Source organism: Ranitomeya imitator, chromosome 5 (genome assembly GCF_032444005.1).
Source record: "Ranitomeya imitator isolate aRanImi1 chromosome 5, aRanImi1.pri, whole genome shotgun sequence".
NCBI lineage: Eukaryota > Metazoa > Chordata > Amphibia > Anura > Dendrobatidae > Ranitomeya > Ranitomeya imitator.
In genome coordinates, this window is record NC_091286.1 from 252,351,717 (window position 1) to 252,365,266 (window position 13,550).

General features: G+C 42.0%; 1 protein-coding gene across 9 annotated transcripts in view; it reads left to right on the forward strand.

The window, feature by feature from the left end:
* The window catches only part of PTPRK (protein tyrosine phosphatase receptor type K), a 413,915-nt gene that overhangs the window by 378,396 nt on the left and 21,969 nt on the right, over positions 1 to 13,550 (forward strand). For all 9 annotated transcript variants that reach the window (XM_069726055.1, XM_069726057.1, XM_069726060.1 and 6 more), the window contains 4 exons: positions 5,380 to 5,416; positions 7,994 to 8,091; positions 8,479 to 8,595; positions 13,018 to 13,172. In XM_069726055.1, the coding sequence (XP_069582156.1) occupies positions 5,380 to 5,416; positions 7,994 to 8,091; positions 8,479 to 8,595; positions 13,018 to 13,172 (407 nt within the window). The remainder of the gene's footprint in view (positions 1 to 5,379; positions 5,417 to 7,993; positions 8,092 to 8,478; positions 8,596 to 13,017; positions 13,173 to 13,550) is intronic.

Here is a 13,550-nt window from a genome sequence, read left to right on the forward strand (position 1 = left end):
AAGTCACAAGAGGTAAAATAAGAAAACCGGTATGGGGATTAGAAATAAAACGAGAACTGTAGGAATTTTTCAAATAAAGCTAATAAAAAAAAAAAGTTGGTGGGCTTTAAAAATAGATTTTCATACATGACTTATGTACCAGACAACCACTTTAAAATGTGTTCATTTGGCAGCTGCTACCAGTCATCGGAGCCTGCATATAGTCTGAAAGCCTAGGCTACTGTAAATAACAAAACCAATATTCAAGGGGGTTTATTTTAAAGTCTAAATCTGACAGACCTATAATTTATCAGAGCTGCAGAAAAAAACAGCGGTCACGTTGCCGATACGCCCTGGGCCATACATATTTGAAGTTGAGAGCTGCTTAGAGAAGAGAGGGCTTGAATTTGCTTATCAGGAGGATACAGTGACGAAAATAAATATTTGATACACTGTCGATTTTGCAAGTTTTCCCACCTACAAAGACTGTAGAAGTCTGTAATTTTTATTGTAGGTACACTTCAACTGTGAGAACCGTATCTAAAAATAAAATCCAGAAAATCACATATGACTTTTAAATAATTAAATTGCATTTTTTTGCATGAAAAAAGTATTTAATCACCAACCAGCAATAATTCTGGCTGTGTGTTTCTTTAAGAAGCCCTCCTAATCTGCACTCATTATCTGTATTAATTGCACCTGTTTAAACTCGTTACCTGTATAAAAAACACCTGTCCACATCCTCAATCACACTCCAACCTCTCCACCATGGCCAAGATCAAAGAGCTGTCTAATGACACCAGGGACAAAATTGTAGACCTGCACAAGGCTGGGATGGGCTACAGGACAAGAGGCTTGGTGAGAAGGCAACAACTGATGGCGCAATTATTAGAAAATGGAAGAAGAACAAGATGACTGTCAGTCTTCCTCGGTCTGAGGCTCCATGCAAGATCTCGCCTTGTGGGGTAAGGCTGATTCTGAGAAAGGTCAGGAATCTGCCTAGAACTCAACTGGGGGACATGGTCAATAACCTGAAGAGAGCTGGGACCACTGTCTCAAACATTACCATTAGGAACACAGTGCACCGTCATGGATAAAAATCCTGCAAGGGAATGCAAGGTCCCCCTGCTCACATCAAAATATTTCCAGGCCCGTTTGAAGTTTGCCAATGACCATCTGGATGATCCAGAAGAAGCAAGGGAGCAGCAGGTCATGTGGTCAGATGAGACCAAAATAGAACTTTTTTGTATCCACTCCACTCGCCGTGTTTGGAGGAAGAAGGATGAGTACAACCCCAAGAATACCATTCCAATGTGGTGAGAGATACCTCATATTTTGGGGGTGCTTTTCTCCAAAGGAGAAAGGACGACTGCACCGTATTGAACGGAGGATGGATGGGGATCATGTATCGTATGATTTTGGCCAACAACCTACTTCCCTCAGAAAGAGCATTGAAGATGGGTCGTGGCTGGGCCTTCCAGCATGACAACACACAACCAGGGCAACTAAGGAGTGGCTCCATAAGAAGCATTTCAAGGTTCTGGAGTGGACTAGCCAGTCTCCAGACCTGAACCCAATAGAAAATCTTTGGAGTGAGCTGAAACTCAATGTTGCCCAGTGACAGCCCCGAAATCTGAAAGATCTGGAGAAGATCTGTATCTTCAGAAGAGTGGGCCAAAATCCCTGCAATTGTGGTGAAAAACTACAGGAAACGTATGAACTGTGTAATTCCAGAAAAAAAGGGGTTTTGTACCAAATATTCAGTTCAGTTTTCCTATTGTATCAAATACCTACAGTATTTCAAGCAATAAAATGCTAATTATGTGATTTTTCTGGATTTTTATTTTAGACTCTCACAGTTGAAGTGTACCTACGATAAAAATTACAGAAAAACTTGTGTATCAAATACTTATTTTCCCCACTGTATATGGCATGAGGAATTAACTTGCATTTTTTTCAACTATTTCATGCACCTACTAAAATGCCCTGCAACCATTCATTTAGATTTTGTGTTAAGATTGAGATTTTGTACTACAGCCTAAACATTAGGGTTTTGATATCACAATACCAAGGACATAGAGGGTTTTCTCTTAGATTGTAAATGTGTCCTCATTTGATATTACAGACATCTGGGAACTGATCACATTTCATAAAACTGCCTTTACTTATGGTTGTTATTTTTCTGTGTATAAAAACAAAATGAAATGTGATTACCGTACTTAGATTTGTTATTAGCTGACATTGTTAGATTGTCATGGCCTTATGTATGTAATCCTATACTTTAAAAAGCCAGAGAAGACGCATTGTGAGGCTGAGCTTTGGTAAAGGCTCTAGAGAGAGGCTTTCAGTTCTGGACTAGTCGTTATGCTTCAATCAGCACCTTCCCCTTTGTTGGACACCAAAGTTCAAGAGAGGTTTTACATTTTAGCATGCTAAATTTGCTATAAGATAAAATCAATTAAAAAGGAATCAAATGTCCCAAATTTCCTGGTCTGCACACCATATAAGATGTTTTATGGCATGAGAGCAATAAAAACTGTTGTAAAACCTGTTGATGGACTTGGTGTCCCTTATGCATGATGTATATTAGCTGTGTACTCCATTCTTCTCTAGATAAATTGTCAGGGAGTAGTATGTGATTTTCAGGTAAAAGTTATTTGGGCACTCATTTCCTAGGAAAGAAAGCCCTTGATCGGCTGCATTTTCATCTCCTTCCTGCATGTAGCTCTCTCTGTTGCTTTTTCTTGTCTATATGGTGTTGCAGTTTATTTTATGTAACTGAGAGCCTCTCATTATTAGGCATGTGCTCACCACTGCCTGGAATTTCAGACAAATGCAACTTCATGAAATTAATGTTAAAAAACATACCATTTTGAGCATAGTAAACTAGTCACATCATGGTATAGTAACTGCAGAGCTGAATAAAACTTTTTTTCATGTCAGTTATGAAGATATTGGCATGTAAAGTTGAAATTTGAATTTATGCTAAGGCTAAGTGTGTGTTACCAGAGATTCATCTCTGAGGGCGTGTACTTATTCCCCTGCATGATATTGACCAATCGCAATCAGAAGGTGTAATGCTGGGGGGGAAAAAAAATAGAGCACATGCCTAGAGAAGATTAGAGCGGGCATCCTCCTGTGATGCATATAATGCCATAAATCACTGCTCTCCTCTGTGATCTCTGCATAAAATGTATAAAATTGAGCAGCGCTGTGTGTCATTACAAACACTTCCAGCTTTCATCTCTCGGCAGTCAGTGTGGGTGTAGGGGAGAGTACAGCAAAACTGACAATGCTGTGTGAAAGGAGCTGCAATAGGCATTTGTAAATGCACAAAGCTCTGCTGTTCTCCCTCTGACTTTTATAAAAATATTTATTGGTAGACAATAGTTCTCTGGTTGTCAAGTTGTCTAAAATGATGTTATTTTTGTTACCATGTGGCTACCAATATATAACTGCCGTTCTAGGACTTATGGGGTTATGAGTTCATTTGCTATAATTAAACCAAACATATCTGGACAATTACTAATGGAACTGGGCTAAGTTTATGTAGCTCCGAGACCAACACTTTTAACTGTTTTGTAGCCATCCAATGCCTATCACTAAGTTCATGCTGCCAAAGCTATGAGCAGTATGAATTGGAGCTTGGCTGCATAGTTGCAGCCAAGTGTGTTTTACTCTGAAGCGCTGCAGCATTTCTGAGAAAGCATTGCTTGAAAAGCTGATCGGGAACTATAAGGAGACACCTTGCTAGTCTGGTGTGGCCCCCCTGGTTTGGAGTCTTCTTGGTCTGCTCCCGTTTGACTGATTGGTATCTCCCATATGTATGTATAGAGCACGGGTGGTGAGTCTTTTTTCTACCAAGGGCCATTTGGATATTTCTACCATCCTTCGGGGCCAGTACAAATTCCACCCACAAAGTACATCCTGACTCTGGCACTGGTTTCAGGATGTAATCTTTCATTGCATGCCCTTCAGTGTTCAGTAGTGAACACTGTGTGTGTGCTAACAGAGCAAGAAGAAATTAATGAGCTCATGGCAATCAAAATACAGCTCCCTGCCCAAGAATGTGGTCCCTGAGAATCTGGTCGGGGGCCTGATAAAAGGTCATCGAGGGCCGTAAATGGCCCTGGGGCCTGAAGGTTCCCCACCCCTGGTATAGAGAGAGCACGAGAAAGTCCTGTCCATCAACTGGAGCAGGACTGGGAGAAGCTAGCCAGAGGCCGTACCGGACCAGTCAGGCCCATCTTTGTATCGTCCCTGGCCCGCTTTTCAAACTGTTTTCTCACTTGGCTGCATTCGGGCATCCAGTTTCTCTGATTCATGTTACCTGTGGTTTGGGCAGTGTAAATCTAGTGACCGGTTCTCTTTAAAACCACTTGCAAATTAGCCTGGAGATGATTTGGGGTCTTGTCTATGTACTTTGTGCGCATCAATACATGACACCAAGGCACGTTGAGGATAAGTTGCATATGACTTTAAAGGGAATCTGTCACCAGCTTTTTGCTACCCCAACTGAAAGCGTCGTGATGGAGAGGCAGAAACCCTGATTCCAGTGATGTCACTTACTGGGCTGTTGCTGTAGTTTTCATAAAATCACCATTTTCTCTGCTTCAGATCTACTAGTGCACTAAATGCTAAGCTCTATAACCTCGTCCACACCACAGATTGGCAGTTTTCTACTTATGCACAGTGTACACAGAACGCTGTCCATCAGTGGTGGTGGCGGGATTGGACGAGGTTTACTAGTCTAAGTCCTAGTAAGTACTTATGAGTGAGCGTGTTCGGATAAGGTGTTATCAGAGCAGCGTGTGCTAATAGATTATTTTCGCCGTGCTCGAATACTATGCTCGATTCGCTGTGGCTGCATGTCTCACAACTGTTCGACCGCCGCAACACATACAGGGATTGCCTGTTTGTTAGGCAATTAGCGGACGAGCATGCTCGGATAACACCATATCCGAGCACGCTCACTCATCATACTAGTAAGTGATACATAGCTGTAATCAGGGTCTCTTCCCTTATATCATGCTGTTCTGACTATGTGGCAAGATTCCCTTCTAGTACCTATACAGCCACTACACTAGTATCAGTGGTATAAATTGTCCTGATAGGACCACTGTAAAGTGGATCCTGCCTCCGTTCATGACGGTTTTAGTAAATGCTTGCACCCCTACCACAAAATGGAAATCGATCAGGAAACATTTAACAACATCATTACTAAAGTAGACTTGATAGCTGTGTTCTGCAGGTTTTTTTTACCCATGATGTATAGTTGTCTGTAAGAATGTGTGAATGTAGTGGTTGCCACTGCCTAACATTTCCAGATGATATTGCTTGTTCTCGTCAAATGCTGAAGTAGATGACAGAAAGTGAACAGTTATTTGCATGTTGTTTCAGGGATACCAGCGGCCGAGTCATTACATTGCCACTCAAGGTAAGAGAGTCTGTTTATGACTGCTCCGTGTTTTATTAGGTGACTTTCTCCAGAAACACATGCTGAGACATTCTAATTGTTTTTTATATAGTGAATAGATTTATTGGCTTCTAATATTGAACAGAACCAGTATTACCTGGGTGAAGAACAACAGTGTACCTCTGAAAAGAGGGGTATAATTCCCTCAATATCTTCCAAGCAGTGTAGAGATTAAATCTGTAGGATTACCATATATACTCTTGTATAAGCCGACCCGAGTATAAGCAGAGGCACCTAATTTTGCTTTAAAAAACTGGGAGAACTTATTGACTCGAGTATAAGGGTATGCATTGTCCCCTCATCCCTATCCTTGCATGCGTGGCTCCTTATTCCCATACTTGTCTGCATGGCTCCTTATCCCCATCCTTGTCTGCATGGCTCCTTATCCCCATCCTTGTCTGCGTGGCTCCTTATCCCTATCCTTGCATGCGTGCCTCCTTATCCCTATCCTTGCATGCGTGGCTCCTTATCCCCATTCTTGTATGCGTGCTCCTTATCCATATCCTTGCATGTATGGTTCCTTATCCCTGTCCTTGTCTGCATGGCTCCTTATCCCCAGCCTTGTCTGCATGGCTCATTATCCCTATCCTTGCATGCATGGCTCCTTATCTCCATCCTTATCTGCATGGCTCCTTATTCCCATCCTTGTATGCATGGCTCCTTATCTCCATCCTTATCTGCATGGCTCCTTATTCCCATCCTTGTATGCATGGCTCCTTATCCCCATCCTTGTATGCGTAGCTCCTTATTCCCATCCTTGTATGCATGGCTCCTTATTCCCATCCTTGTCTGCATGGCTCCTTATTCCCATCCTTGTATGCATGGCTCCTTATTCCCATCCTTGTATGCATGGCTCCTTATTCCCATCCTTGTCTGCATGGCTCCTTATCCCCATCCTTGTCTGCATGGCTCCTTATTCCCATCCATGTCTGCATGGCTCCTTATTCCCATCCTTGCATGCATGGCTCCTTATCTCCATCCTTATCTGCATTGCTCCTTATTCCCATCCTTGTATGCGTAGCTCCTTATTCCCATCCTTGTATGCATGGCCCCTTATCCCCATCCTTGTCTGCATGGCGCCTTATCCACGTCCTTGTATGCATGGCTCCTTATCCCCATCCTTGTCTGCATGGCTCCTTATTCCCATCCTTGTCTGCATGGCGCCTTATTCCCATCCTTGTCTGCATGGCGCCTTATTCCCATCCTTGTCTGCATGGCTCCTTATTCCCATCCTTGTATGCATGGCTCCTTATTCCCATCCGTGTATGCATGGCGCCTTATTCCCATCCTTGTATGCATGGCTCCTTATCCCCATCCTTGTCTGCATGGCACCTTATTCCCATCCTTGTATGCATGGCTCCTTATCCCCATCCTTGTCTGCATGGCGCCTTATTCTCATCCTTGTATGCATGGCTCCTTATTCCCATCCTTGTATGCATGGCTCCTTATTCCCATCCTTGTCTGCATGGCTCCTTATTCCCATCCTTGTCTGCATGGCTCCTTATTCCCATCCTTGTATGCATGGCTCCTTATTCCCATCCTTGTATGCATGGCTCCTTATTCCCATCCTTGTATGCATGGCTCCTTATTCCCATCCTTGTATGCATGGCTCCTTATTCCCATCCTTGTATGCATGGCTCCTTATTCCCATCCTTGTATGCATGGCTCCTTATTCCCATCCTTGTATGCATGGCGCCTTATTCCCATCCTTGTCTGCATGGCTCCTTATCCCCATCCTTGTCTGCATGGCTCCTTATCCCCATCCTTGTCTGCATGGCTCCTTATTCCCATCCGTGTATGCATGGCTCCTTATTCCCATCCGTGTATGCATGGCTCCTTATTCCCATCCGTGTATGCATGGCGCCTTATTCCCATCCTTGTATGCATGGCGCCTTATTCCCATCCTTGTATGCATGGCTCCTTATCCCCATCCTTGTCTGCATGGCTCCTTATCCCCATCCTTGTCTGAATGGCGCCTTATCCCCATCCTTGTCTGCATGGCTCCTTATTCCCATCCTTGTCTGCATGGCTCCTTATTCCCATCCTTGTATGCATGGCTCCTTATTCCCATCCTTGTCTGCATGGCTCCTTATTCCCATCCTTGTATGCATGGCTCCTTATTCCCATCCTTGTATGCATGGCTCCTTATTCCCATCCTTGTCTGCATGGCTCCTTATTCCCATCCTTGTCTGCATGGCTCCTTATCCCTATCCTTGCATTCGTGGCTCCTTATCCCCATCTTTGTATGTGTGGCTCCTTATTCCCATCTTTGTATTTGTGGCTCCTTATCCCTATCCTTGCATTCGTGGCTCCGCATCCCTATCCTTGAAACCATGTTGAAAAAAAACACACTTAATCAAATTGCATAGAATAATTTAGTGCCTTCTGCCTCCACAATATAGGCCAAGTTCAAAGGGGGAAATGCCAATCCTGGCTTGCTTTTTCCTTTGACTGCCGCTTCCAATTACTAAATCTAGTCCTTGCTGATTGATATTGCTAATTCTCTTCCCTATAAACATTTCTTGTTCCATTTTCCAGGTCCAGTGCATGAGACGGTGTATGATTTCTGGAGGATGATTTGGCAAGAACAGTCTGCCTGCATTGTAATGGTCACGAATCTAGTGGAAGTTGGCAGGGTAAGAATTTTTCTCTGTTACTTAGGCTAGTTTTACACATCATTTTTTTGTTTTCAGGCTAAATCCGGCTAAATTTTAAAAAACGGATGCAACGTAAATTGTGGAAAACTGATGTGCCGAATCTGTTTTTTAGCTGGATCCTGTCTTCTTTAATGTGCATGGATTTTTTTTTGAGTTCCTGGTTCCGGAGAGAGAGAGATGGATATATCTGCATGATTTGTATGGAAAATGCTTTGAAAACCGGATCCGGGCGTGGATTCAGTATTTCACACCTCCGTTTCATGTATTTTTGGCCGATTCCGTCAGTGTGCGTTTTTTTTCCGCCGGACAAAAAAAGTTGTTGGTGTGTAGAGCAGTATTACAGTCTGTTGTGTTATGTGGTTTCAGGTGAAATGTTACAAATACTGGCCCGATGACACCGAAGTCTATGCAGATTTTAAAGTGACTTGTGTAGAAATGGAACCACTTGCGGAGTATGTGATCCGGACATTCACTCTTGAAAGGGTAAATACTTTAAATGGTTTGTTTTACTATGTATCGTCTTTTCCCTTGCCCAACAGATATCTAGTCATCAAAGTCTTAGTGACAGAAAATCTGCTTTCTCATTAGCCGGTTTATTGAAATAAAATGGCGCACAGTCAATAATATCCTCTTAACAGTTGTGTTGTACGAGTGCAGTAGTCCCCAGCCTCCTGAGAGGTTCGGGAGCCACATTCAAAGCCCCCCATGTGGTGCCCTATCCAGCTCCTGCTTCCACCTCTTCAATAGTAGTGATACCAGAGCCCCTGTTATGCCAGCCAAAATCAGACGAAGACAGAATACCAACAGCTTGGGGTTCCCTCCTCATCCTCACATCGAGCAGTACCACCACACACCCAGCTACAAGCACCCCTCTGGCAGGATCAGCCCATCTCCACCCCACCATTCGTCATTTATCTGTCTACCCCCGAGGCAAGTATACAACATCCAGAACTGCTCTTCAGTGTGGTACTACTCCTAAAAGTCACCATCTGGAGACCTTCTCTACATAGCTAGACCTAGTGCTAATGGCAGGCGCCCGAGAACCACACGTCACGGGTCCCGGAGACACAAGTTGGGGACACCAGTACTAGCATTAGAGTATGTGCACATACCAGAAAAATGTGCTGCAAATGCTTGAGTATTGGCAGGAAAAACGCTGCATAAAATATACATCTGATTTTTATTTTGTTTTTGCCCCATTCATTTGAAAGGGTAAAAAATGCTAAGATTTTTAATTTTTTTTTTCAAATCTGCAAGGAAAAAATAAGCAACGTGTGCGTGGGAAAAAATAAGCAACGTGTGCATGAGACTCCAGAAATCTCATTCACCTTTCTGGCACAGCAAACCGTTGTGGGAAATACGTGACAAGACACACGTGAATATACCCTAAAGCTTTGTTCCCACACACAATTTTTGCAATGTTTTTTTTTTTTTTTTTTTCTGCAGAAAAGAAGCTGCTTTTTACAGTACGAACCAAAGCTTTGAATTGTCAGAAATTTCATTAACACATTTTTTTCCTGACTGAATTTAAGCACTGCTGCGTTTTTGAAATCTGCAGCATATAAATTCTCCACCACAAACACCGCAAAATGAAAAGCTGCAAAAATTCAGCAAAACCTGTCTGCTGCGTTTTTGTAGTGTTTTTTTGCTGTGTTTTTCGTGAATCAAACAAATTCTATTACGCTAAACACGTAGAAAAATTAAAATGCTGCAAAACCAGCGTTTTGAATACAGCGGGTTTTTTTTGCCTCGATGCAAGTGCTTTTGTTATGTTTATCTGTGTTCCTTTAAAAGGAATCTGACCCCTGGTCCATATGCAGCATGGATCAGTCACTGGCTGTATGATTTAAGCCAAGTACGTTTTACTCTGAAACTCCGCCTTTAAGAAAAAAACATACTTTCAAAGCCAAGGTGCATGAGAGACCAGTCGGAAAGGAGGGTCCCTGGTGGCTTAAAACGCCTCAGCATTTCAGAGTCAAACATGCATGGCTGAAATCCTACATACTGCCCTGTCCACTGGCTGTATCTACTGTCAGGGTCCCTTTAAATTGTCTTTTACGCCTTTACAAAGATTCCGAGCAATCAAACAAAACCCTAAACCTATAAATTTTTTATATGCTGATTCTTCTTTGATTTTACAAGGTTTTGGGGTAAAAAAGACGCTTGGATACAAAAATTAGGGTCAGGTTCCGACAATTGTGGCTATGGACATGTGTTGTTTCCTGAAACAATTAGATATTAGACTCTTAAAAAAAAAAAAAAAAAAAAAAAGGTCTCGATGACCAGTGAGAAAATTGTAAGATTTCTATTTTTCCTTTTTAGCACATTCTTTCTAACCCCAAAATCTTATTTATGCATTGGGTAATATTCTGCTGGCTGCTTCACTTTAAATTATTCTTAACACTATTTGGTAATTTTTCTTTTAAGCCTTCGTTGACAGCCAATGCTAATATGAAAGTATAAGGGCAGCTAAAACATGAACACTAGATGAACAAAAACCCGAGACAAGTATATTCTTGTAATTCCTTCAAACTATGCCTAGTCACTTAAAGTTTACCTCCACTTTCACAAGAAAATGGTTATAGTGCAGAACTCCAGAGTTTAATCATTTTTCTAAATCACTCTATTACAGATTTTTGCTGGACTGCCCGAAATCTATGCTGCGGACTAATCTAAACTAAACGGCATCCTTTTCCTGCTGATAGTCTACTGTCTTCAGAGCAGGAGTGAGTGTCATGGGATTTTATAGCGCTCCCCCGCCCTGAGACCAGTAGCTGACAGTGATGAGTAGGACTTTTGGGTGCTCCATACTGTGGGTTATGGGCAAAAATTGCTAAAAGAGTGCTTTAGAAAAATTTATATACTGTGGAGTCCTGCACTATAATTATTTTCTTGTGAAACTTGAGGTACCCTTAAATCTAGAAAAGTATTTCATCCTAGATTCTAGGGAAAAGAAGGTAATTAACTAGTAGAAATGTAAAATGTTAAGAAACTGCTCAAGCTACAGTTGCCACATTCCGAATATAACCGTTGGCTCCCGTTTTATGTCACCAGATGACTGTTTTGATGGCATTAAGGCATTGCATTTTAAAGTGCAGAAAGAGAATAAACACATCAATGATGTCTTGGAAATCTTAACATTTTTTTTCACTTTTACCACTATAAAAAAGAAAAAAAAACGGCGTGGGTTCCCCTGTATTTTTGATAACCAGCCAGGCAACCCTCAGCCAGGCTGGTTATCAAGAGTAGAGGGGTCCCCACTCCAATTTTTTAATTATTTAAATTATTATTATTTTTTTTTTTAAATGACGTGGTGTTCCCCTCATTTTTGATAACCAGCCTTGCTAAAGCAAAGGGCTGGGGGATGGTATTCTCAGGCTGGTAAGGGCCCAGCCTAAAAATAGCAGTTTGCATCGGCTTGCCCTGTACTGGTTACAAGTGGAGTTGATGTCACCTTTGCTAATCTTATGGTTGTATGGTAAATAGAGACACAGTAAAAATAAAGTTCTTTATTAGAAATAAAACAAAACACACTTTTCCATTTTTATTTAATAATCGCAAACTCAGTTATACACACCTAATACCCATTACGTTGAATCCCTCATGTCCTGTAATAAAATAAAAAATAACAACATCCCTCACCTGCCTGTCGTTCTGTCCCACGCCGTAATTCCTGTCTGGGGGGATAAACCGTATTCAACTGGAAGGTGCCAAGATGCTACAGTCCAGGCTGAGAACCACTGGGGAATGAGCCGCTGTGAGTGCAGTGACCTAGGTGAGATCACCGCTCGCACAGTGAGAAAGTATCACGGTGCAGCGCTGAGCTCAGAAAGTTCTGTCCAGAAAAGGCGTGTCTGTCAGATGCGCCAATTCTGGATCTTTGCCTAGCCCTTCCCACTTGCCCTGTAGCTGTGGCAAGTGGGGTTCATATTTGTGGGGTTGATGTCACTTTTGTATTGTCCGGTGACATCAAGCTCACGGCTTAGTTATGGAGAAGCGTCTATACAATTAAAGTATACTGTATATCACTATACTAGTTCCAGGTACTAACAGGAGCCTAAGAGTATGCCTTAATTCAATGACATACTGCGTATTTTGAACTATATAATGGCTTGTGCGCATAGCCGTGTTAGGGAAAAGGTTTTACTGAACTCCTACGATGAATGTGATCACACCCTAGGAACCACATTTATTTCCATAAGGGTAAAGTCACATTCACCGTGAACACTTGCAGAAATTTCTAAATGTATTTGATTGGACGTTTTCTAAAAAACATCCCTGTTCTGATCAATGCAACTGATTTTCGGGTGCAAACATCTCTAAAACAGACCATATGCAAAAATACTCTAATACAGCCATATGGATGGATAATAATAGTTTATGCGATTTTTTTTTTTTTTTTTACCCCCGCATTTTACACCTTGCGATCTGGCTGGAATCGCTATTCTGTATGAGCAGATGTAAAATGTCACTGTTGTCACGACATGCATTATGCATTTGTAAGACGAGTATAATGCTATCTGCGCTTGTAGCTGCTTGTTGCCGCTTGTCGTGACGGATGTTTGCTCTTCTCTGGATTAATTATTTGTTACTGCTCTGTAGACATTTGTTGCTTGTAGTGCAGCGAAGCGAGATTCTTTCCCCTGCAGATAGCCGTTTGGTGGCAATTGATTGCTTGATAGTACTATAAAATATCCTGGAATAAAGCAATCATTTGCCATCAACCTGCTCCTTCGTGCTATAACTCAGTGAAACGCTGGAGCTCTCAGCGCAGGTATTACTACATTTATTTTGCTCTAACTGCACTATATTTTAAAAGCTTTTTCTTCCCCATCCTTGTTCTGAAGATATCAGGTGCTGTACCTGGAGAACAATATCTGAAATGGTATTTTGTTTTTCTTCCAGAGAGGATATAATGAAATCAGGGAAGTCAAGCAGTTCCACTTCACTGGTTGGCCAGACCATGGCGTACCATACCATGCCACTGGACTATTGTCCTTTATAAGAAGAGTGAAAATGTCCAACCCTCCAAGTGCTGGTCCCATCGTAGTTCATTGCAGGTTAGTGTTTGGATTTTATGAGCGCGGTATCACAAAGATAGTAACATGAACATGATGCAATCGCACAGGTAAATTGCATCACATTACAATTGTTACTAACTAAAGTTGAGGCATGTTGGAAATTTTAGGATAATTTCTTAGTTTTTTTTCCTATTAAGAAGTAGTAGATTGAGGCAATTTTCTAAATTTGGTGAAGTGGAAAAAGGAACTTGTAAATTAATTTTAAATGGAATCTGCAGGTTTTTGCTATGAGATCTTAGGGCAGCATGATGTAGTGGCTGGGACACGGATTTCAGTGATGTCAGTTGGCACGGTGGCTCAGTGGTTAGCACTGTTGCGTTGCCACTTGGGAGTCCTGGGTTCAAATCACACCAAGGA